Source organism: Symphalangus syndactylus, chromosome 12 (genome assembly GCF_028878055.3).
Source record: "Symphalangus syndactylus isolate Jambi chromosome 12, NHGRI_mSymSyn1-v2.1_pri, whole genome shotgun sequence".
Lineage (NCBI taxonomy): Eukaryota > Metazoa > Chordata > Mammalia > Primates > Hylobatidae > Symphalangus > Symphalangus syndactylus.
The window spans coordinates 61,652,754-61,678,963 of record NC_072441.2 but is presented as its reverse complement, the minus strand read 5'-3'; the positions used below and the strand labels follow the sequence as shown (position 1 = coordinate 61,678,963).

At 43.4% G+C, this 26,210-nt stretch overlaps 2 protein-coding genes across 5 annotated transcripts in view; one reads left to right on the top strand and one right to left on the bottom strand.

Annotated features, from left to right (window-relative positions):
* The window catches only part of WDR47 (WD repeat domain 47), a 78,532-nt gene that overhangs the window by 2,449 nt on the left and 49,873 nt on the right, over positions 1-26,210 (top strand). For all 4 annotated transcript variants that reach the window (XM_063624440.1, XM_063624439.1, XM_063624438.1 and 1 more), the window contains exons 2-3: positions 17,122-17,288; positions 24,457-24,540. In XM_063624440.1, coding sequence (XP_063480510.1) covers positions 17,131-17,288; positions 24,457-24,540 — 242 coding nt within the window. In that variant the 5' untranslated portion in view covers positions 17,122-17,130. The remainder of the gene's footprint in view (positions 1-17,121; positions 17,289-24,456; positions 24,541-26,210) is intronic.
* LOC134733781 (small ribosomal subunit protein eS27-like) lies at positions 9,777-10,256 on the bottom strand. The gene has a single exon (XM_063624451.1). It carries the CDS (start codon positions 10,113-10,115, stop codon positions 9,861-9,863), a length of 255 nt encoding a protein of 84 aa, XP_063480521.1. The 5' UTR covers positions 10,116-10,256; the 3' UTR covers positions 9,777-9,860.

The following is a 26,210-nucleotide window of genomic DNA, read 5'->3' as shown; positions in this document are numbered from 1 at the left end:
TACACCGAATAGCCTAAGTTTGCGTATTTCAACTAATTTTTCTCTATGTTGAGTTTGTTTCTTTTCAAGTGAAAAGATATCCTTAAAAAACGGTTTATACTGGCTGGGCGTGGTGGCTTATGCCTGTAATCCCAGCACTTTGGGAGGCTGAAGGGGGCGGATCACCTGAGGTCAGGAGTTTGAGACCAGCCTGGGCAACATGGTGAAACCCTGTCTTTATCAAAAATAGAAAAATTAACTGGGCATGGTAGCGTGTGCCTGTAATCTCCGCTATTTGGGAGGCTGTGGTAGGAGAATCCCTTGAACACAGGAGGCGGAGGTTGCAGTGAGCCAAGATCATGCATGCCACTGCACTCCAGCCTGGGCGACAAAGCAAGACTGTGCCTCAAAAAAAAAAAAAAAAAAGAATTTATACCACATACTCCCTTAAAACCTTTCTTTTGTGTTCTATAGTCTTGTTCACTGTAATAGCTCGATCATTGTATCCCAGTTTGTAGCATGTTGTTAATACATAGTAAATACTCATCACTCATTACCCACCTGAATGTCTCCTGTTTAAATGGCTTCAGATGAGTATTATCACAAGTAGGAGTTTCTTCATATGGTATGTTTAACATGATTGATCTCAATGAACTTTCCAATATTTATTTATTTATTATTATTGTTATTATTTGAGATGGGTTCTCTCTTTGTTGCCTAGGCTGGAGTGCAGTGGCGTGATCTCGGCTCACCGCAACCTCCGCCTCCCAAGTTCAAGTGATTCTCCTGCCTCAGCCTCCCAAGTAGCTGGGATTGCAGGTGCACATACCTCCACACTTGACTAATTTTTGTATTTTTAGTAGAGACAGGGTTTTACCATGTTGGCCAGGCTGGTCTTGAATGCCTGACCTCAAGTGATCCACCCAGTTCGGCCTCCCAAAGTGTTGGGATTGCAGGCGTGAGCCACTGCACGTGGCCTATTTATTTATTTTTTGAGACAGGGTCTCACTTTATCATTCAGGCTGCAGTACAGTGGCGTGATGATAGCCCACTGCAGCCTCAAACTCCTGGGCTCAAGTGATCCTCCCAGCTCAGCCTCCCGAGTAGCTAGGACTACGGGTGCTTGCCACCACACCCGGCTAATTTTTGTATTTTTTGTAGAGATAGGGTTTTGCCATGTTGCCCAGGCTGGTGTTGAACTCCTGTGCTCAAGTGACCTGCCCGCCTTGGCTTCCCAAAGTGCTGAGATTACAGGCATGAGCCACCTCACCTGGCTCGATATTTTTTAAATTACTGAAATATTTTCAAAAATAAGTAAGCTGATTCCAAAGTAAATTTTTATGCTTCACAGCACAGTAGCTCTCCCGCAGCAATTCATTAGCAGTCCTTTTGACATGTCCTTACCAAGGCTAGGAGCTCTGAAGGGAAGAAATTTGCATTTATTGAGCACCAGTTGCATACTTGCCACTCTGCTAGGAGCTTGTTCTCATTTTACAAGTCAACATCCTATTTTAACAGAGAAATAGTACTGGGCTGGGCGAGGTGGCTCATACCTGTAATCCGAGCATTTTGGGTGGATGAGGTGGGAGGATTGCTTGAGCCCAGACGTTTGAGACCAGCCTGGGCAACATAGTGAGACCTCATGTCTACAAACAATTTTAAAAAAAATACTATCCGAGTGTGGTGGTGCACACCTGTGGTCCCAGCTACTGGGGAGGCTGAGGTGAGAGAATCACTTGAGCCTAGGTGGACAAGGCTCTACCAGTCTGGGAGACAGTGAGACCCAGTCTCAAAAATAAAAAAAGAAAGAAAGAAAAAAATAGTGCTACATGCAAAAAGACATAAAAATTTTATACTACTTATAATTACTAGTTATGTAGTACGCTTGACATATGTAACTCAAATAATGTTTTTTTCGTATGGCTAAGTACCATGTTTTGTGATTCTTGTTGATGTGTTGAAAAAGAAAATGGAACCTTTTATAAAATCTTTTGAGAAAATTTTATAGACCTGAGCTAAAATTAGAACCTTCATGTTCATTAAAAAAATTTTTTTTGTACGTTGTATTTTGAAAGCTGGGAAATAGAATTGGGTTTTTTTTTTTTTTTTTTTTTTTTTTAAGACAGAGTCTCGCCCTGTCCCCCAGGCTGGAGTGCAGTGGCGCGATCTTAGCTCATTGCAAGCTCCGCCTCCCAGGTTCACGCCATTCTCCTGCCTCAGCCTCTCCGAGTAGCTGGGACTACAGGTGCCCGCCACCATGCCCGGCTAATTTTTTATATTTTTAGTAGAGACAGGGTTTCACCGTGGTCTCCATCTCCTGACCTTGTGATCCACCCGCCTCGGCCTCCCAAAGTTCTGGGATTACAAGCGTGCCCACGTGCCCAGCCTTGTTTTGTTTTTTGTTTTTTTTTTTTTTAGACGGAGTTTTGCTCTTGTTGCCCAGGCTGGAGTGCAATGGCGTGATCTCGGCTCACCGCAACCTCTGCCTCCCAGGTTCAAGTGATTCTCCTGCCTCAGCCTCTCTAGTAGCTGGGATTACAGGCATGTGCCACCACGCCTGGCTAATTTTGTATTTTTAGTAGAGACGGGGTTTCTCCATGTTGGTCAGGCTGGTCTTGAACCCCCAACCTCAGGTGATCCGCCTGCCTCGGCCTCCCAAAGTGCTGGAGTTACAGGCGTGAGCCACCGCACCTGGCGGTTTTCTTTGAAACTTTAAGAAAAGCTTTGGAAATGAAATTCCGGGAAGTGCAAAAACAGCATTTCACAAATAGATGATGATATAAAGAAATTTTAGGTGTATTCATTGTAAAGAGCCTAGATGATGGGACGTGTTAGTTTCACTGTGTATAGTTCTTGATCAGACTACACCTGGAGTGTTGTGCTTTATTATTTATTTATTTAGTTTTTTGAGATGGAGTCTCACTCTGTCGCCCCAGGCTGTAGTGCAGTGGCATGATCTCGGCTTACTGCAAGCTCCGCCCCCGGGTTCATGCCATTCTCCTGCCTCGGCCTCCTGAGTAGCTGGGACTACAGGCGCCCGCCACCGCGCCTGGCTAATTTTTTGTATTTTTAGTAGAGACAGGATTTCACCATGTTGGTCAGGATGGTCTGGATCTCCTGACTTCGTGATCCACCTGCCTCAGGCTCCTGTAGTGCTGGGATTACAGGCGTGAGCCACCTCGCCTGGCCTATTTTGGGTTCTTTAAGAGGGGGATTAACAAATATTTAGAGGAGGATGACAGGAGTGGGAGGGGATCTAGAAGCTACCTTCTGGTGAAGAATGGTTTTTTTTACGGATCAATTAAACAATGAATGTAAGGTCCTAAAATAGTACCCAGTAGTTTTTGCATTGTAAACAAAGCAGTTAATCCTGTTTTGGGGATTGTACTTTAGTTGGTACCTTGATACAGATTAGAACCTTTGAGATCTAATCCTTTAATATGTATATATTTTTCATTTTCATAGTTCTTTTTTGCTTTAAAATTAAAAATTGAGCCAGGCGAGTTGGCATATGTCTATAGTCTTAGCTACTCAAGAGGCTGAGGCAGAAGAATTGCCTGAGCACAGGAGTTTGAAGCTGTAGTGTGCTATGAACAGGCCTGGCAATAGCAACTACACTGTAGTCTGGGCAACATAGTAAGACTCCTTCTCTTAAAAAAAAAAAGAAGATACAAAATTAAAAATTGGCTGGGCACAGTGGCTCATGCCTGTAATCCCAGCATTTTGGGAGGCTGAGGTGGGCGGATCACCTGAGGTCGGGAGTTCGAGACTAGCCTGGCCAACATGGTGAAACCTCGTCTCTACTAAAAATACAAAATAGCTGGGTGTGGTGGCGGGCGCCTGTAATCCCAGCTACTCGGGAGGCCAAGGCAGGAGAATCACTAGAGCCCAGGAGGCAGAGATTGCAGTGAGCCAAGATTGCACCACTGCACTCCAGCCTGGGCAACAGAGTAAGACTCCGTCTCAAAAAAAAATTTTTTTTTTAATTGTATTCATATAAGAAATGCATGTATTAACATACAAGTAATGCATGAATATATATTGGTTGTTAACTCTTCAGATAAACTGCAAAGAGTAGAAAATAAAAAAGTCTCCTTCAACCCTTTTCTTCTCCTAGATCCCTGCCCTCCACCCCAATCCCATTCCTTTCTTCAGAGAATCACACTGAACAATTTGGCATACATCATTCCAGACCTTTCTTTTTGTGTGTGTGGGTTTTTTTTTTTTTTTTTCTGAGACAGGGTCTTACTCTTTCTCCCAGGCTGGAGTGCAGTAGTGCAATGTTGGCTTATTGCAGCCTCGACCACCCAGACTCAAACAATTCTCCCACCTCAGCCTCCTGAGTAGCTGGGACCTCAGGCGTGCACTACCACGCCTGGCTAATTTTTTTTTTTTTTTTTTTTTTTGGAGAGACAGGGTTTCGCCATGTTGCCTTGAACTCCTGAGCTCAAGCTATCCTCCGATCTCAGCCTCCCAAAGTGCTGGGATTATAGGCATGAGCCACTGTTCCTGGTCTCAGACCTTTGTATATTTATTTAGACACAGAGATACTATGCCTCTCTCCTCTTAAATAAATGGGCCTGTTTATATTCATTCATTCAACAAATATTTACTGATAGCTATACTACTCTGTGATGCACTTTTCCTTTTTAGGATGTATAGATATACGTCACTGTGTTAGTATTCTATAGCAGCAGTCCTCAGCCTTTTTGGCTCCAGGGACTGGTTGGTTTACTGGCTTCCTAGAAGAAAATTTTTCCACAGACCGGGGGTGAGGTGGAAACCATTCCACCTCAGATCAACAGGCATTAGATTCACATAAGGAGACTGCAGTTTAGATCCCTCGTATGTAGGGTCCGTGCTCCTCTGAGAATCTAATGCCACTGCTGATCTAACAGGAGCGGGAGCTCAGGCAGTAATACTCCCTTGTCTGCAGCTCATCTCCTGCTGTGCAGCCCGGTTCCTAACAGGCCATGGATCAGTACTGGTCTGTGGCCTGGGGGTTGGGGACCCCTGTTTTATGGTATGAATTTACCATAATTTATTTACCAATTCTGCTATTAAGGACAGTTCAGTTTATTTCTAATTTTTCTCTATTACAAATAAATTTTCAGGGAACATTTTTTATTTTCAAGTATTTTTGCAGGCTAGGTTTCTATAAGAATTGGAATTGGGTAGTCTACATTTAAGTTTATTTATTTGAGATAGAGTTTCACTTTTGTTGCCTAGGCCAGAGGGCAATGGCGTGATCCCAGCTCACTGCAACCTCTGCCTCCCGGGTTCAAGTGATTCTACTGCCTCAGCCTTCCAAGTAGCTGGGATTCCAGGCATGTGCCACGACGCCTGGCTAATTTTGTATTTTTAGTAGAGATGGGGTTTCACCATGTTGGTCAGGCTGGTCTCAAACTCCTGACCTCAGGTAATCCACCCACTTCGGCCTCCAAAAATGCTGGGATTACAGGCATGAGCCATCATGCTTCACCAACATTTTTGTAGGTAAAAATTTCATGCTGTCAAATTCTCTCAAAAAGTCTGTCCCAGTTTACATTCTTCTTTTTTTTTTTTTTTTTTTTTTTTGAGACAGTCTCGCTCTGTCGCCCGGGCTGGAGTGCAGTGGCGCAATCTCGGCTCAGTCTCGCTCTGTCGCCCGGGCTGGAGTGCAGTGGCGCAATCTCGGCTCACTGCAAGCTCCGCCTCCCGGGTTCACGCCATTCTCCTGCCTCAGCCTCCGAGTAGCTGGGACTACAGGCGCCCACCACCGCGCCCGGCTAATTTTTTGTATTTTTTAGTAGAGACGGGGTTTCACCGTGGTCTCGATCTCCTGACCTCGTGATCCGCCCGCCTCGGCCTCCCAAAGTGCTGGGATTACAAGCGTGAGCCACCGCGCCCGGCCCATTCTTCTTTTATTTCTATTTTTTTGACAGAGTCTCACTCTGTTGCCAGGCTGGAGTGCAGTGGCGCGGATCTCGGCTAACTGCGTCCTCCAACTCCCTGGTTCAAGCAATTCTCCTGCCTCAGCCTCCTGAGTAGCTGGGATTACAGGCATGTGCCATCACGCCCAGCTAATTTTTGTGTTTTTAGTAGAGACAGGGTTTCACCATGTTTGCCAGAATGGTCTCCATCGCCTGACCTTGTGATCTGCCCACCTTGGCCTCCCAAAGTGCTGGGATTACAGGCGTGAGCCACCACATCTGGTCCCCAGTTTACATTCTTTTTTTTTTTTTTTTTTTTTTTTTTTTTTTGAGATGGAGTCTCACTCTGTCGCCCAGGCTGGAGTGCAGTGGCGCAATCTTGGCTCACTGCAAGCTCCGCCTCCCGGGTTCAGGCCATTCTCCTGTCTCAGCCTCCTGAGTAGCTGGGACTATAGGCGCCCGCCACCACGCCCGGCTAATTTTTTTTTTTTTTTTTTTTTTTTTGTATTTTTAGTAGAGACGGGGTTTCACCTGTGTTAGCCAGGATGGTCTCGATCTCCTGACCTAGTGATCCGCCTGCCTCGGCCTCCCAAAGTGCTGGGATTACAGGCGTGAGCCACCGTGCCCGGCCCCAGTTTACATTCTTAACAACAGTATATGAAGGCATTTGCCCACACTCTTGCCAAAACTAGATATTATCGGGTCTTCTTTTTTCTTTTTCAAAACTGGTAGGCCATAAATGGATAACTCGTTTTACTGTGTGTGGAAGTGAGCATGTTGGTACCTTGTTATAAAACTATTATTGAGGTTGAGCATCTTTTCACAAATATATTGGTATTCATAGTTCTTTTGTGAATTGTCTATGTTTGCTTATTTTTCGTCTGGAATTTTGAGGGTATCGATTTGAAGGTGCTATTTATATGCTCTAGATAATAACCATTTAGCTGTTTTTTTTTTTTTTTTTTTTTCTTTTTGAGGCAGGGTCTCACTCTGTCGCCCAGGCTGGAGTGTAGTGGCGTGGTCTCGACTCACTGCCACCTCTGCCCCCCTGGGTTCAAGCGATTCTCCTGCCTCAGCCTCCCGAGTACCGGGGATTACAGGTGCCTGCCACTGTGCCCAGCTAATTTTTGTATTTTTAGTAGAGGCGGGGTTTCACCATCTTGGCCAGGCTGGTCTTGAACTCCTGACCTCATGATCCACCTGCCTTGGCCTCCCAAAGTGCTGGGATTACAGGCGTGAGCCACTGCGCCCAGCCCCATTTAACTCTTTATGTGTGTTTTACTTAGTCCTACTCTGTGCCTTGTCTTTTAACATAATTGTTTGTGGCAAGTTTCTGTTGAATGGAAGATTTACATTTTATAGTTTTTTTTGGACAGAGTCTCACTCTGTCACCCAGGCTGGAGTGCAGTGGTGTGATCTCAGCTCACTGCAACCTCTGCCTCCCGGGTTCAGGCAATATTCCTGCCTCAGCCTCCTGAATAGCTGGGATTATAGGCACATGCCACCACGTCTGGTTAATTTTTGTATTTTTAGTAGAGACAGGGTTTTGCCCCATTGGCCAGGCTGGTCTTGAACTCCTGACCTCAAGTGATCTGCCCACCTGGCCTCCCAAAGTGCTGGGATTACAGGTGTGAGCCACCATGCCTGGTCTACATTTTACATTTTTAGTGTAAAAGTTGACAATTGTTTTTTTCTTACCTTTTCTGCATTACATGACTTAATTGAGCAGCTTGAGTAAGAAAATCTTTTTTTTTTTTTTTTTTGAGACAGAGTCTCGCTCTGTTGCCCAGGCTGGAATGCAGTGGTGCGATCTCGGCTCACTGCAAGCTCCACCTCCTGGGTTCATGCCATTCTCCTGCCTCAGCCTCCTGAGTAGCTGGGACTACAGGCGCCCGTCACCATGCCCGGCTAATCTTTTGTATTTTTAGTAGAGACGGGGTTTCACCGTGTTAGCTAGGATGGTCTCGATCTGACCTCGTTATCCACCTGCCTCGGCCTCCCAAAGTGCTGGATTACAGGTGTGAGCCACTGCGCCTGGCCAGAAGATCGTTTTTATCATGTGAATTTTTAGTACTTCAGTAATTTTAAACATACTTGTTTAAAAATTTCTGGGTTTGAATGTGGAAAGAACACACATACCTTAGTCCTTAGTCTCATAAAGAAAGATTGAGGCCAGGTGCAGTTGCTCATGCCTGCAATCTCAGCACTTTGGGAGGCTGAGGCTGGCAGATGTCTCGAGCCCAGGAGTGGGAGACCAGCCTGAGCAACATGGTGAAATCCTGTCTGTACAAAAAACACAAAAATTAGCCAGGTATGGTGGTGCATGCCTGTAGTCCCAATTACTGGGAAGGCTGAGGCGGGAGGATCTCTTCAGCTCAGGAGGTCAAGGCTGCAGTGAGCTAAAATCATGCCACTGCACTTTAGCCTGGGATAGACAGTAAGACCCTGTCTTAAAAAAAAAAAAAAAAGGAAAAAAAAGAAAGAAAGATTGAAATGATATTTAAATCAGATCTGAGAAGAGGTCTTGGGTTATGGGGAAGAAATACAAATTCCTTTGAAATGTTATTACTTCATTATATGCATTAGTTTACTAATTCCTTCTAGTAGTGTGCAAATGTAAATTTGTTATTTATGTTTTATTATTTTTAATTTTTTGAATAGGTAGTATTTGTCCATGGTACAAAATTCAAAAGGGTATATAGTGATCTTCCTGTTCCTATTCTTTTTTTTTTTAAACTTTTATTTTAGGTTCAGGGGTAGATGTACAGGTTTGTTATATAGGTAAGCTCATGTTACAGGGCTGCTTTGTTGTACAGATTCCATTTCTATTCTTTAATTATCTAGTTTTCTTCTAGGATACAACCAGTATCACCAATTTCTTATATTTTTTTCCAGAGATATTTTATGCATATATACAAATACAGTTTATATTAGTTTATTTTCTTTTTATAGTTATATAAAGTTGCACCTGCTTTAAACATAATTTATTTCTTCTGGCCAAAAATCATTCACAGTTCCGGAAGGTAAGTTAAAGTAATTGATAAATTGAGAACAGCTGTCAACAGTAAGCAGGGACACGTGCTGCACCCATGTTACAAATGTTAGGTGATTAGCAGACATGACAGAGCTTTGGTTAGAAGAGCTTTTCTTTTGTTTGTTTGCTTAAGTGATCTAATGCATCTATTTTGTTTCTTCTTATTAAACAGACTTTATTAATTACAGGCTTCTGATTATCCCAGACTTGATATTTTCTATATATTCTTGATGTTTCCCAAGAATATGTACTTTCTGATATTGAAATGTAAGTTAAAGCAAATTATAAAACTTGAAGGGAAATCATAGAAATTAGACAAACTAATTCCCTTACTTTATGAATGAAGAAATTGAGGCCTATAGAGGTTAGTGACTTGCAACATCACGTATATATTCCTGCAGGTCTGGACATTTAAAATTAAATGACCTGGCAGCAACATAAAGTTTTTTGAATGCCATATTATTAAAAACAGCTAGCAGTTTTTTTCTCCTTTTTTTTTTAAAAAAAAAAGGGAAAAGATGCAGTAGTCATGTGTTGCTGTTCGATATTTTATTGAAAAGCTTCATGACACTTCATCTTCTTGTCTGCATTTTTGCTTGTGAACTTCTGTTGTAAAGCACTATTGTTCCATGCTAGGCACTCTGTAATACTTGGAAGATTAAAGAGAGCAGTTTTTACTGTGTGAGATGGAATTGCGGATTAATGGAGCCTTTCTTAAGCACTTTTGTCATGACTATAAGGTTTATAATGACTGTGCCCTAGTTCTCTTAACCTTATATTTATAATAATTCTTGGCCTGTTGTGTTTTTCTTCCTTCATAATGTGTGTTTAACCGCATTGCAAATGAACATTTAATTTTAATTTTAATTTTTTTTATTTTTATCCAAAATGTGTTTATTGAGATGGTTTCCCACTCATCTTGATTCAGAGTGCTTTTAGTGCTGCTTCCTCCTGAAGGAACATCCTTCTGTAAGCCTTGCTTTTCCTCCTGTAGGCTTGCAGAGGACAGTGGAGCAGCCAACACACAAAACTACCATTTGTGCATGGCTAAAGACCATGGTGATTTTATAGCATCCTGGGCATTTCACATCCATGAAGAAGGAATTGGGGCTCTGCACTAGGCGTTTCTTCTTGTGTTTCTTCTTCTCCTCTTCTGGGGAGGGATGAAGGAGATCTTTTGCTAGAGGCATGTTCTTGTGTGGATAGGTCGTCACCGTGGGAAAAGGACATTTAATTAAATCATATCTACTTATATTTGGTTAGAAAGCTACCAGTGATATTTTTTCAGAAGTTTTGCCATATCTTTGTATGGAAATACACAGTCAATATATTTTTATTACTAGAATATTTTCTTTCTTTTTTTTTTGGACGGAGTCTTTCTCTGTTGCCCAGGCTGGAGTGCAGTGGTGTGATCTCGGCTCACTGCAGCCTCCACCTCCCGGGTTCAAGCAATTCTCTGCCTCAGGTTCTTGAGTAGCTGGGATTAGAGGTGCCTGCCACCACGCCTGGGTAATTTTTTAAAAATTTTATTTATTTATTTTGAGACAGAGTCTTGCTCTGTCACCCAGGCTGGAGTACAGTGGTGCAACCTTGGTTCACTGCAACCTCTGCCTCCCAGGTTCAAGTGAGAATCAAGTGATTTCTCCTGCCTTAGCTTCCTGAGGAGCTGGGACCACAGGCATGCACCACCACGGCTGGCTAATTTTTGTATTTTCAGTAGAGACAGGGTTTTATCATGTTGGCCAGGCTGGTTTCGAACTCCTGACCTCAGGTTATCCACCAGCCTCAGCCTCCCAAAGTGCTGGGATTATAGGCATGAGCCACTGCGCCTGGCCAATTTGTTTGTATTTTTAGTAGAGATGGGGTTTCACCGTCTTGGCCAGGCTGGTCTTGAACTCCTGACCTCGTGATCCACCTGCTTCGGACTCCCAAAGTGTTGGGATTACAGCCATGAGCCACCGCGCTTGGCGGTTTCTTATGTATTATTAACATTTTACCTTTAATCTTAGATTTCTAAAAATAATTTTATTTCTAACCCTTTAATACATCCTTCTAATCTTGTTTTGCTAAGATAGTAATCAATAGGAGTCCACATAGAGACCCCATCTGGAATTAATTTCAGTGTATGTTAATTTTATCTAAGGACTAAAATACTAAATACCTTCTAGCTGGTTTCCAGACATACTTATTTTTAAAGAACACTCTTATTTCTTTTTTTTTAATTGTATTATTATTATACTTTAAGTTTTAGGGTACATGTGCACAATGTGCAGGTTTGTTACATATGTATACATGTGCCATGTTGGTGTGCTGCACCCATTAACTTGTCATTTAGCATTAGGTATATCTCCTAATGCTATCCCCACCCCCCCAGCCCACAACAGTCCCCAGAGTATGATGTTTCCCTTCCTGTGTCCATGTGTTCTCATTGTTCAATTCCCACCTATGAGTGAGAACATGTGGTGTTTGGTTTTTTGTCCTTGCGATAGTTTGCTGAGAATGATGGTTTCCAGTTTCATCCATGTCCCTACAAAGGACATGAACTCATCATTTTTTATGGCTGCATAGTATTCCATGGTGTATATGTGCCACATTTTCTTAATCCAGTCTATCGTTGTTGGACATTTGGGTTGGTTCCAAGTCTTTGGTATTGTGAGTAGTGCTGCAATAAACATATGTGTGCATGAGAACACTCTTATTTCTTTACCTACTCTGGATATTGGATATAAGTAAAATTTACTTTTTAAAGGAAAATTCACAATTACATTTTTGTGATTTTAACCAGAGGCCAGAAGGGAAAGAGGGAAGGCAAGGATGGAATATAGATTTATTTATTACCATTGAACTGTACACATAAAAATGGTGAAGATGGTAAATTATATATGTATTATTAAATACATATTAAATTAATTAAAATTAAGCTCAAAAATGTTTTTTAAAAAAAGTTAATTAAGGCCAGGCGCGGTGGCTCATGCCTGTTGTAATCCCCCAGCACTTTGGGAGGCTGAGGCAGGCGGATCACAAGATCAGGAGGTCGAGACCATCTTGGCCAATATGGTGAAACCCCATCTCTACTAAAGATACAAAAAATTAGCTGGGCGTATTGGCACGTGCTTAGGCTAAATAGCTGGATTGCTTCAGTCACAGCTCCATCCTTTTCAGTGAGTTTTTGAAAACAATTAAAAACAAAGTCCTCTGGGCCAGGCATGATGGCTCATGACTGTAATCCCAGTACTTTGGCGGTTGAGACGGGTGGCTTGCTTGAGCTCAGGAGTTCAAGCAGTCAGACTAAGCCTGGGCAACATGGCGAAACCCAATCTCTACAAAAAAACAAAAACAAACAAACAAAAAAATTAGCTGGGCCCAGTGGCACATGCCTGTGGTCCCAGCTACTTGGGAGGCTGAGGTGGGAGGATTGCTTGAGCCCAGAAGGCCAAGGCTGCAGTGAGCCATGATTGAGCCACTGCACTCCTGCCTGGGCCTCAGAATAAGACCCTGTCTAGAACAAACAAACAAAAAAACAAAACCATAGTCATCTGTTCTATACTTTTGTAGAGACATTTCTTCAGTGACTTTTTACATCTCAAGTTAATTCAGCTAATATTTATTTATTGAACACATATTATGATTATGTGTGCATCTCATTTTATAAGATAATTTTAGTGGTTCCTAAACTTGTTAAAATCTTTTACAGATTTATAGCTCCCCCAGAGGAGGGGGGAAGAAGTAATTATTATTGAATTCTATTTCTCTGAATTAGAGAAAAGTTCTAACTTTGTGGTGAATAGTTATTTATTTATTTATTTATTTATTTGAGATAAGGTCTCACTATGTTGCCCACCTCAGCCTTCCAAAGTAGCTGGGACTACAGGAAATAGATGTTTGAAATATGTATATAGCTGGGCGTGGTGGCTCATGCCTGTAATCCCAGCATTTTGGGAGGCTGAGGCGGGTGGATCACGAGGTCAGGAGTTCAGGACCAGCCCTGCTAAGATGGTGAAACCCCATCTCTACTAAAAATACAAAAATTAGCCGGGCGCGGTAGCAGGCACCTGTGATCCCAGCTACTTGGGAGGCTGAGGAAGGGGAATCACTTGAACACGGGAGGCAGAGGTTGCAGTAAACCGAGATTGTGCCACTGCACTCTAGCCTGGGTGACAGAGCAAGACTCCATCTGGGAAAAAAAAAAAAAAAGTATGCAGTATATATCACTTATAGAGGTAGGATTTTGGGAGCTTGTATAAATGTTTCAGTAATACAAGGGAGTTAGAAGAGAATAATTCTAAGATACAGTTATCAAGCATGTGCCTATGCCTATATTTATACTATATTCAGTAACAGTGAAGCTTATAAGAATTAAAATTTTGGGCCAGGCGCGGTGTCTCATGCCTGTAATCCCAGCACTTTGGGAGGCCGAGGTGGGCAGATCGCCTGAGGTCAGGAGTTTCAGACCAGCCTGGCAAACATGGCGAAACACTGTCTCTACTAAAAATACAAAAAATTAGCCAGGTGTGCAAGTGCACGCCTGTAATCCCAGCTACCCAGGAGGCTGAGGCAAGAGAATTGCTTAAACCTGGGAGGCGGAGATTGCAGCAAGCTGAGATTGCCACTGCACTCCAGCCTGGGCAACAGAGCGAGACTCTTGTCTTAAAAAAAAAAAAAATTCTGGGTTGGGTGATTAAAATATATTATTCTACTGGGAATTTCAAGGTATAGAATTAAAACTTGTCTTTTTTTAATTAGTTTTTTTAAAAAAAAACTTGAACCAATTTTAAGTTAATTAGGATATATTTTCTGTTACCTTCAACTGTCAGTATAAAATATGTATTTGTAAGAACGTAGTTCTTTTAGGCTTTATTAACCAAAAATGACTGCAGCATTAAACTTGTAGTTATTATTTAAAGTGGGACTATTGCCATAAATTCCATTCAGAGTAACTTTATATCTGGACTGATATTTAGATTGAATGTTGAATATGAAGCCTATACAATGTTTAGTATCATTGGTATATTGAGCTATATTAGAAAATTATAGTCCCAATTGTGCATTAAGTTTGTGTGGTTGGTATGTGGAGATATATGTGATGTGCCCTCTAAGAACCTACAGAGGAAGGAATATTTTTTTCTGAGAGTTAAATTAGTAAAAGCCATTTTTTTGCTAGTAAGAATTACCTGAAGGGCTACTCTGGGCACACTGCCTATTGGGTAGCCTGCTCTGCAAGGAACAGTAAAAATTAAAAAAAAGAAGAATTGTCTAAAGATTTGGGGAATGCTAAAATCACTAATCAGTGTGCTCTAAGAATAATATTAGGGAGACAGTTCTGATGTGATCAGAATTTAATGAGTAGTTTCCACAGATAACCTGAAAAAAAAAAAAAAAGGTGGGCACAGTGGCTCATCCCTGTAATCCCAACACTTTGGGAAGCCAAGGCGAGAGGATTGCTTGAGCCCAGGAGTTCGAGAGCAGCCTGGGCAACATAGGTAGACCCTGTCTCTACAAAAAATAAAATAAAAAATTAGCTGGGTATGGTGGCACACACCTCTCATCCCAGGTACTTGGAAGGCTGAAGTGGGAGGATCACTTGAGCCTGGGAGGTCAAGGCTGCAATGAGCCATGGTCATGCAACTGCACTCTAACCTAGGTGATAGAGCAAGACCCTGTCTTAAAAAAAAAAAAAAGAATTTAGTGAGTGGAAATCTTACTCATTTTATCGTATCCTCTTTTGGACGAAGTCTATGAACAGGAGGATGCTGGTCAGCTCAGAAGATAGCAAAGGGAAACCTAAGGCATGCGGAGTTGGGTAGCTGATGTGTTGGGAGATAAGTTTGTGATTTACTGTTTCCTGAGACAGACATATTCTTACTCTGCAGAGGGATTTGTGTAGTCTGATGTCATTAAATATTTGAGTGAGTCGTATAATTATTTTTCTGTGGTTTGTCCCTTGTTTACCCTAGCACCTTTTTTTTGTTTGTTTGTTAGTTTTTCTTTTTCCGAGATGGAGTCTGGCTCTATTGCCCAGGCTGGAGTGCAGTGGCACCATCTTGGCTCACTGCAACCTCCGCCTCCTGGGTGCAAGCAATTCTCCTGCCTCAGCCTCCCAAGTAGCTGGGATTACAGGTGCGCGCCACCACGCTCAGCTAATTTTTGTATTTTTCGTAGAGGCAAGGTTTCACCATGTTGGCCAGGCTGGCCTCAAACTCCTGATCTTGTAATCACTCGTCTCAGCCTCCCAAAGTGCTGAGATTACAGGTGTGAGTCACTGTGCCCAGCCTTCTTTTTTTTGTTGTTTTTTGTTTTTTGAGACAGAGTCTCACGCTACCAGGCTGGAGTGCAGTGGTATGATCACCTCTCACTGTAGCCTCAACTTCTGGGGCTCCAGTGGTCTTTCCACCTCAGCCTCCTGAGTAACTGGAACTACAGGCACACATGCTGGCTAATTTTTATATTTTTTGTAGAGACCATGTTTCGCCATGTTGCCCAGGCTGGTCTCGCACTCTTGGGCTCATGTGATCCTCCCACCTCGACCTCTCAAAGTGCTGGAACTACAGGTGTGAGCCACCGTGCCCAGGCCTCTATCTGAGGGAGAAAATGTACTCATCTGCTGATGAGAGCATTCTAGTCTGCTAGACATTTGCATTTCTTGTTATGAACAAATGAATCAACCCAAAAGTAAAGAAATGGAAACAACACTAACCTGTGGGCCTACATATATTTTTTGTTTTGTTTGTTTAGAGACATGGTCTTCCTCTGTTGTTCAGAGGTGGGCAGTGGTGTGATCATAGCTCACTGTATGTAACTTCTAACTTCTGGGCTCAAGTGATCCTCCTGCCTTAGCCTCCCAAAGTGCTGGGACTACAGGCGTGAGTCACTACACCCAGTCCACATGTGTATGTTTATGTTTCTGCAAGCTTGGTTAGAGTAAGTTGGTCCTGTGAGAAAGATATGCTTATAGTCTGTTTCATCTGATGAAGTTTCTTTGTGGTTACTCTCCTAGTGTGGTGGTATTTTGCATTGCTCTGAGCCTTAACATTTGAAAACTGCAACAGTTTAGGCCATTTAACTTGTGTGGCCTCACTGGTAAAATTAGAATGTTGAACAAATGATCTTACAGGCCTCCCAGGTCTAAATCTTGATGGATTCATAACCTGAGCATTATGTGCTCAGTTGTAGCAGACCTACAGGTAAGAGTTAGAAGGAAGCTTAGAGAGTATTGAAATATCACTGATATTACCCATATTATAAAGTTGCACTTTTTTCTTTCTTTTTTTTTTTTTTGAGACGGAGTCTCATTCTGTTGCTCAGGCTGTAGTGCAGTGGCACGATCTTTGCTCACTGCAGCCTTGATCTCCTGGGCTCAAGCGATCCTCCCACCTCAGCCTCCAGAGTGCTGGGACTATAGACACACACCATCTTGCCCTGCTAATTTTTTTATTTTTTTTGTACAGATGTGGTTTTGCCATGGTTCCCAGGCTGGTCTTGAACTCCTGAGCTCAAGCAATCCCCCCACTTTGGCCCCCAAAGTACTGGGATTATAGGCATACGCCACTACACCTGGCCTAAAGTTGCACATCTTAACTAACCTTGTTTTGTTTGGCTCCACTGTACTGACCAAGTCATCATTTAGGTATTGCTGCTAGACTAAAGCTTCTTAAAGCAAGGCCAATGTCTCCTGAGTACAGAATCATGTCACAGAGAAAAGGCATTAAGTACTTATTGAGTGAATGTATTAGAGCATACCTGGGACAATGTATTTGGGACATAGCTAAACATGGTTTGGTTATTAATGACTTTTTAAAATATTCTCTATTGTGGAAAATTTTAAACACGTAGGAGTAGACAGGATTATATAATAAACCCTCATTTACCTGTCACCCTGATTCAGTAACCATAATCATTCTTGTTTCATCTTTATCTCTTCCCACTCTTCTATTATTTTCATGTAAATCACAAACTTTATATCATTTAATCTGTAATTATTCCAGTATGTATCTCAAAGATAAAGACTTTAAAAAATCATGGCCATACCATTGTCACACATTAAAGAATGACTTGATTTTGATAAATACTAAGTTAACTTCACTTCAGAATATGCGTACTAAAGATTCCCAGTATACCTGTTATGTGTAGTTTCCAGGCAGTTAAACTTAGAAATAAATCAACAGGACTGGCTTTATTGTTTTTCTGTTTCATATTTAGGCTATCAATATGACGGCTGAAGAAACAGTGAATGTAAAAGAGGTTGAAATCATTAAGCTAATTTTGGACTTCCTGAATTCAAAGAAGCTTCACATTAGTATGCTGGCCCTGGAGAAGGAAAGTGGAGTCATAAATGGCCTGTTTTCAGATGATATGCTTTTCCTGAGGTATGATTTCATTATACTGTGAAGTTTGTAGCTCCTTCAAAGAAATGTTAAGTATTAATAGGGTAATATATATAATACAGATAGAACTTTATAATCATGAAAAGGCTATGTAAGTATAATTTAAAAAAATATTTTAAAAATAGAACATTTACAACATAGGCCGGGCGTGGTGGCTCATGTCTGTAATCCCAGCACTTTGGGAGGCTGAGGCAGGCGGATCACTTGAGGTTAGGAGTTTGAGACCAGCCTGGCCAACATGGTGAAATCCCACCTCTACTAAAAATATAAAAATTAACCAGGCATGGTGGCACATGCCTGTAATCCCAGCTACTCGGGAGGCTGAGGCAGGAGAATCGTTTGAACCAGGGAGGCGGAGGTTGCAGTGAGCTGAGATCGTGCCATTGCACTCCAGCCTGGGCAGCAGAGTGAGACTCCGTCTGAAAAATACAAAAATAAAAAAAAGGAACATTTACAAAGTAATGCTTTCTGTATAATGTTTTCAGTAGTAAGACCCAGAGGTCTGTTAAAAAGAACAAGAGTCACCACTCCATTGCGGTTGTGGTATCATAATAAAAGATAATTTGACTAAGAAAATTGGAGACTTTGAAAAGGTAAAGAAAATGTTTCTGAAATACCATTTTTTGGCCATAGAAATAAAATGTGTTCATTATAGAAAATGTAGAAAGATAAAAAAAAGAAAAATTACCCCACCACCCAGACATAATATCATTCTGATTCCTTGCTGTTATCATTCTTAGAGTGTAATTTCTGTGCATCTTTTTTTTTACATCTATTAAAAGTAACAATTCTGTTGTGTTTATAATTTAGAGTCATGCCTTATCTATTAACATCACAAGGTTTCTCTGTGTGATTACAAACTTATATTTAAAAAATTTTCAGTCTAGGCATGGTGGCTCACACCTGTAATCCTAGCCATTTGCAAGTCCAGGGCAGGCGGATCACCTGAGGTCAGGAGTTTGAGACCAGACTGGCCAACGTAGTGAAACCCCATCTCTACTAAAAATACAAAAATTAGCTGGGTGTGGTGGTGCATGCCTCTAGTCCCAGCTACTCAGAAGGCTAAGGCAGGAAAATCACTTGAGCCCAAGAGGCAGAGGTTGCAGTGAGCCATTATGGTGCCACTGTACTCCAGCCTGGTGACAGAGCAAGACTAAATAAATAAATAAATAATAAATTAAATAAAAAATTAAAAAAGGCCAGGAGTGGTGGCTCACGCCTGTAATCCCAGCACTTTGGGAGGCCAAGGCCGGTGGATCACCTAAGGTCAAGAGTTCGAGACCGCCGGGCGCGGTGGCTCACGCTTGTAATCCCAGCACTTTGGGAGGCCGAGGCGGGTGGATCACGAGGTCAGGAGATCGAGACCACGGTGAAACCCCGTCTCTACTAAAAATACAAAAAATTAGCCAGGCGTGGTGGCGGGCGCCTGTAGTCCCAGCTACACGGAGAGGCTGAGGCAGGAGAATGGCTTGAACCCGGGAGGCGGAGCTTGCAGTGAGCCGAGATTGCGCCACTGCACTCCAGCCTGGGCGACAGAGCAAGACTCCGTCTCAAAAAAAAAAAAAAAAAAAAAAAGAGTTCGAGACCAGCCTGGCCAACGTGGTGAAACCCCGTCTCTACTAAAAATACTAAAATTAGCCGGGCATAGTGGTGTGCGCCTGTAATTCCAGCTACAAATAAAAATTTTCCGTTCACTTAATTTCCTAATGGTTCCCCTCATTTTACACAATTGTTCCCAATTTATCTTAAATAATTGCTCTACAGAACATCTTTTATACTTGAGCCTTTTTTTGTTGTTGTTGTTGAGATAGAGGCTTACTTTGTCACCCAGGCTGGGGTGCAGTGGCATGATCTCAGCTCACTGCAACCTCCACCTCCTGGGTTCAAGTGATTCTCTCGCCTTAGCCTCCCAGGTAGCTGGGACTACAGGTACACACCACCATGTCCGGCTGTTGTATTTTTAGTAGAGGCAAGGTTTCACCATGTTGGCAAGGCTGGGCTCGAACTCCTGACCTCAGGTGATCTGCCTGCCTCGGCCTCCCAAAGTGCTGGGATTACAGACGCAAGCCACTGCACCTGGCTGAGACTTTTTCTATATATTGGATTATTTCCTTAGGACAAGATTCTTAGAGGTGGAATTGCAAGGCAAAGTGAAGTAACATGTTTGCCAAAATGGAAAGCTAAATATGTTCTAGTTTGGATTGGATAGAAATGGAAAATCCCAAATTTGCAGGCAGAAATGTATTCTATTTTTATGAGATACCAAATATTCTTGACAAGAAGTACAGATTCTTGGACATGTGGCATTTTGTGACTTGGAAAGCCTCCAGAAATGAAGTGTTCCTCCCAGGAGGCGGAGGTTTCAGTGAGCTGAGATCGTACCATTGCATTCCAGCCTGGGCGACAAGAAGGAAATCCATCTCAGAAAAAAAAAAAAAAAGAAAAATGAAGTGTTCCTAACTTATGAAAAGGAACCATTCAACAACAACAGCAACAACAAAACTTTATTATATTAGGGGAGTCTATTTAAACGTGTCGCATTTCCCTATATATATATATTTTAATTTTTTTTTTTTGCACACAAAACAATAAACATTTTCTAAAAGTACATACAAACAAAAAGATGCATATCAAACATATTAGGAAGGTTGCCCATGGGAAGACGGGGAATAGAAATGGGGGGTGGGAGTTAAAGAAAATAAATGAGAGAGGGACTTTGTATGGATCAATGATAATAACTCAATCCTCTATTTGACAAAGAAGAAGGAGAAGGAAGAGGAAGAAAAAGAAAGTGGGATAAAGGATCAGAAAGGGAGGAAAACAGAAAAAATTAGAGTATGACTCCAGGGTAGACCTGTTTTGTTGTCGCTTGGTTGGTTGGTTGGTCAGTTGTATTTTTCATATGTTTCGCCATGTTGGCCAGGCTGGTCTTGAACTCCTAGCCTCAAGTGATCAACCTGCCTCGGCCTCCCAGAGTACTGGGACTACAGGCGTGAGCCACCACATCCAGCCCCCACATTGCTTCTGGCCTCTGGTAGACCTCCCAGACGGGACGGCCGGGCAGAGGTGCTCCTCACATCCCAGAAGGGGTGGCTGGGCAGAGGTGCTCCTCACTTCCCAGACGGGGCGGCTGCGCAGCGGTGCTCCTCACTTCCTAGACGGGGTGGCGGCCGGGCAGAGGCGCTCTTCACATCCCAGACGATGGGTGGCCGCACAGAGGCGCTCCTCACTTCCCCGACGGGGCGGCCGGGCAGAGGCGCTCCTCACTTCCCAGACGGGGCGGCCGGGCAGAGGCGCTCCTCACATCCCAGAAGGGGCGGCCGGGCAGAGGCACTCCTCACATCCCAGAAGGGGCGGCCGGCCAGAGGCGCTCCTCACTTCCCAGACGGGGCGGCCGGGCAGAGGCGCTCCTCACTTCCCAGATGGGGCGGCCGGGCAGAGGGGCTCCTCACATCCCAGAAGGGGTGGCCGGGCAGAGGCGCTCCTCACTTCCCAGACGGGGCGGCCGGGCAGAGGCGCTCCTCACATCCCAGAAGGGGCGGCCGGGCAGAGGCGCTCCTCACATCCCAGAAGGGGCGGCCGGGCAGAGGCGCTCCTCACTTACCCGATGGGGTGGCCGCGCAGAGACGCTCCTCACTTCCCCGACGGGGCGGCCGGGCAGAGGCGCTCCTCACTTCCCGGACGGGGCGGCCGGGCAGAGGCGCTCCTCACATCCCGGACGGGGCGGCCGGGCAGAGGGGCTCCTCACTTCCCGGACGGGGCGGCCGGGCAGAGGTGCTCCTCACATCCCAGACGATGGGTGGCCAGGTAGAGGCGCTCCTCACTTCCCAGATGGGGTGGCCGCGCAGAGGCGCTCCTCACTTCCCAGACGGGGCAGCCGGGCAGAGGCGCTCCTCACATCCCAGAAGGGGCGGCCAGGCAGAGGTGCTCCTCACTTCCCAGACAGGGCGGCCGCACAGAGGCGCTCGCATTTCCCTATATTTTGTGTTATGAATGTCATCCAGCCCCAGGGAGCTTAGTTAATAGTGTAGTATTTTTTTACGTACTACCTTTCAAGCATTAATACTCCTAGAAGTTAACAGTGGCTGCTCTCAAGTTCCCTCCTGCTTGATTTATGATGAAATTTTACTGGTCTGAGGTGAAATGCAAAGAATAATAAAATAGTAGGTTTTTTTATTAAACTAAATATGTTCGGCCGGGCACAGTGGCTCACGCCTGTAATCCCAGCACTTTGGGAGGCCGAGGCAGGTGGATCACGAGGTCAGGAGATCGAGACCATCCTGCCTAACGTGGTGAAACCCCGTCTCTACTAAAAATACAAAAAATTAGCCGGGCGTGGTGGTGGGTGCCTGTAGTCCTAGCTACTTGGGAGGCTGAGGCAGGAGAATGGTGTGAACGCAGGAGGCGGAGCTTGCAGTGAGCCGAGATCGTGCCACTGCATTCCAGCCCGGGCGACAGAGCAAGACTGTCTCAAAAAAAAACAAAAAACAAAAAACACAAAAAAACAAAACTAAATATGTTCATCTTAAAGGGCTTGCCTTTGAAATTGTGTCCTTTCTTACATTTTAAATATTGAAATGCACCTTTATAAAATGATTATGATATACAGTGATTACCTTATTTTTATTTAAAAAATTTCTTTATTTTAAATTTTTTTTATAGAGATGGGATCTTGCTATATTGCCCTTGGCTGGTCTTGGACTCCTGGCCTCAAATGATTCTCCCACCTTGGCCTCCCAAAGTGTTGGGATTTACAGGCATGAGCCACTGTGCCCATCTTGCTTTTATTAATATTTCTTCTTTGCAGCATATTGTTAATCCTATGTAGGTCTTCCTGCCCATCCTTCCCATTTAAAATTTCTCTGTTCTAAAACATTCAAAAATAGGGAAATTGCCGTTGTAAAAGAAAAGATATAAGAATGCCTTGTAACTTTTGGATATTCCCATAGACCATTTAAAGTAGGATGAAACTTGTTCTTATTCCTTGCTGTTTTCATTCTTAGTGTAAACTGTATTCTCAAAGCTGTAGATTTTACATAGAATTCACAATGTAGAGCAGAGTTTCTCAGCCTTGGCACTGCTAGCATCTGAGCCAGCTAATTCTTTGTTGTGGAGGGTTGTCCTTTGTTGTAGGATGTTAAACAGCATCCCCAACTAGATCCCAGTAGATCCACCCACTAGATCCCAGTAGTATCCCTAGTTGTGACTACCAAAAATGTCTTTAGATGTTGCCAAATGTCCTGACAGTATGCAAAATCACCCCCAGTTGAGATGAGTTTTCATCATGTTGCCTCAGCCTCCTAACATGTTGGGATTACAGGTGTGAGCCACCACTCTCAGCCTTTTTTTTTTTTTTTTTTTAGACGGAGTCTCACTCTGTCACCCAGGCTGGACTGCAGTGGTGCGACTTTGGCTTACTGTAACTTGTGCCTTCTAGGTTCAAGCGATTCTCCCTGCTTCAGCTTCCTGAGTAAGCTGGGATTACAGGCACCTGCCACCACACCTGGCTAATTTTTGTATTTTTAGTAGAGATGGGGTTTTGCCGTGTTGGCCAGGCTGGTCTTGAACTCCTGACCTCAGGTGATCTGTCTGCCTCGGCCTCCAAAAATGCTGAGAGCCACCATGCCTGGCCCACTCCCAGCTTTTAAAATTCTTTTTACGTTTTTTTTTGAAACAGGGTCTTGCTATGTCACCTAGGCTGCCAGGCTGGAGTGGAGTGGCATGACCATGGTCACTGCAGCCATGACCTTCTTAACTCAAGCGATTATCCCACCTCAGCTTTCTGAATAGCTGGGACTACAGGCATGTACCACCATGCCCAGCTAATTTTTAAATTTTTTGTAGAGATGGGGTTTTGCATGTTGCCCAGGCTAGTCTTGAACTGCTGGGCTCAAGTGATCATCTGTTCTTTCTTTTTTGTGTGTGTTTTTTTGAGACAGGGTCTCACTCTGTTGCCCAGGCTGGAGTGCAGTGGCACAATCTCAGCTCACTGCAGCCTTGACATCTGGGCTCAAGTGATCCTCCCACCTCAGCCTCCTGAGTAGCTGGGACCACAGGCATGTACCACCATGCCTGGCTAATTTTTTTATTTTTTGTAGAGACAGGGTTTCGCCATGTTTCCCAGGCTGGTTTCGAACTCCTGAGCTCAAGTGAATTGCTTACCTTAGCTTCCTAAAGTGCTGGGACCACAGACATCAGCCACTGTGCCCAGCCACCGGTTCTTAAAATAATATATAATAGCTTTAAAACTGTAAGATGAATATGGAAATATAGGAACTTTTAAGCTTAGTCCAATTTTTTTTTTTTTTTTGAGACAGTCTCTCTTTTGTTGCCCAGGCTGGAGTGCAGTGGCGTGATCTTGGCTCACTGCAACCTCTGCCGCCCAGGTTCAAGCTTCTCCTGCCTCAACCTCCTGAGTAGCTGGGATTACAGGTGCCCGCCATCACGGCCAGCTATTTTCGTACTTTTAGTAGAGATGGGGTTTTGCCATGTTGGCCAGGGTGGTCTCAAACTCCTGACCTCAGGTGATCTGCCCGCCTTGGCCTCCCAAAGTGCTGGGATTACAGGCGTGAGCCACCACGCCTGGCGTATCCAATGTTTTTACATAGGTCAAAAACCACATATACATTAGTATGAGTGGTTGCAGATTCACAAATTCTTCTCATATAGTGTATGTTGTTACAAATAAGTTATGAAAAATTTAGGCCAGGTGAGGTGACTCACGCCTGTAATCCCAGCACTTTGAGAGGTGGAGGTGGGTGGATCACCTGAGGTCAGGAGCTTGAGACCAGCCTGGCCAACATGGTGAAACCCTGTGTCTACTAAAAATACAAAAAAATTAGTGGGGCGTAGTGGCGCAAGCCTGTAGTCCCAGCTCCTCGGGTAGCTGAGGCAGGAGAATCGCTTGAACACAGGAGTTGGAGGGTGCAGTGAGCCGAGATTGTGCCATTGCACTCCAGCCTGGGCAACAGAGTGACACTCCCATCTCAAAGAAAAAAAAATTATGAAAAATTTATTTGAGGAATCAAATAAAATGTTAATCTCGTTATGTGCTTTATGAAGTTTGAATGCTGTTTTGTTATCTATTCTGCTTTTAATTAGTATAACCTGAATTTGGTGACATGCTGGTTTTTTAAAATTTTTTATTTAGGCAGCTAATACTTGATGGTCAATGGGATGAAGTTCTTCAGTTCATTCAGCCTCTAGAATGTATGGAAAAATTTGACAAAAAAAGGTAAGATTTTATCTAAAGTTTTTAATGTCTCATCATTGGTAGAAGCTTAGCAAAACAATGAACAAAAATTTTCATTTTTATTTTTCTTTCTCCACTGGCCTTGAGCAGAGAGTAAACAAATTGATCTTTCTCTGTCACCCAGGCTGGAGTGTGGTGGCATGATCACAGCTCACTGCAGCTTTGGTCTCCTGGGCTCAAGCAATCCTCCCACTTCAGCCTCTCAAGTAGCTGGGACTACAGGCGTGTACCATCAGCCTAGCCAATTTTGTATTTTTTTTTAGAGTTAGGGTTTCACCATGTTGCCCAGGCTTCCCCTGTGTTCATTTGGATTATTTTAAGTTGATTTAATGTTCACTGACCCTTTCTTTTGCTATTAGCAATCTGTTGATAAATTGTGAATTTTTAAAGACAGGTTCTTGTTCTACCACCAGGTTGATGTGCAGTGGCATGTATGTGGCACTGCAGCTTCAAATTCAACAGTGAATTTTTCATTTCAAATATTATACTTTTCATTTTCAGATTTGTATAATTTTTTTGTAAGATTTTTCCATCCGTTCATTCATTATGATTATATTTTTATTTTTCTTTAGGTCCTTCAACATACTGAGAGTAGCTGCTTGTTTGCTAGTGTAGTCCTTGTTTGGTAATTTGGACCTGTGCTTGCTTATACCAGGCTCAGTTTCTAATGATTGTCTTTTCTCCTAACTGGGAGTCACTTTTTGTTTTTTTTTAACTATGTCTAATTATTTTGTAAATGTAATCTGCACATTGCAGCTTCACTCTTGAGGCTCTGAATTCAGTTCTCTTCCTACATAAAAAGTTTGATTTTTATACAGGCAATTATTTAACTTAAGTAGCCTCAAAATGCAAACTCTTTCTCCCCTCTTGTGGATACCAGAGATTTGTGCCGAAATCTCTGCTCAGTTCTTTGGCCTTTCATCTGTTTTCTCCAGGCTCCTTGGAGTCTCCCTTGCATCTTCACAGTTTAGGGGATAGCCAGTGATTTGGGTACCTAAGTTTATACAATAGATTTTGGTATGTTTCCTACTGTGGCTCCCTCCTTTTTTTTGATCTTCCTCTCATTTTTTAGCTGCTCTGGCAGTACTGAACTTTTTTTTTGAGGCAAGGTCTCATTCTGTTGCCCAGGCTGGAGTGCAGTGGTGTGAACACAGCTCACTGTAGCCTTACCTCCTGGACTCAAGTGATTTGCCTGCTTCAGACTCCTGTGTAGCTGGGACTACAGGTATGTGCCACCCCGCTAGGCTAATTTTTAGTAGAGACCAGGTCTCACTTTGTTGCCCAGACTGGTCTTGAACTTCTGGGCTCAAACAATCCTCTTGCCTTGGCCTCTCAAAGTGCTAGGATTACAAGTATGAGCCACTTTGCTCAGTCAGTACCAGACTCTTCAAGCCACAGCCTTCTGTTTGAGTTCTAGCTCACACTGTGTGAACTGGGGAGTGCCCTCAGCTGGAAAGCCTTATGCCCTTGAATCTGACCCCTTAAATTTCTGTTTTTTTTTTTTTTTCTTTTTGAGATGGAGTCTCACTCTGTCGCCCAGACTGGAATGCAGTGGTGCGATCTTGGCTCACTGCGACCTCCGCTTCCCAGGTTCAAGCGATTCTCCTGCCTCAGCCTCCCGAGCAGCTGGGACTACAGGCATGCACCACTGT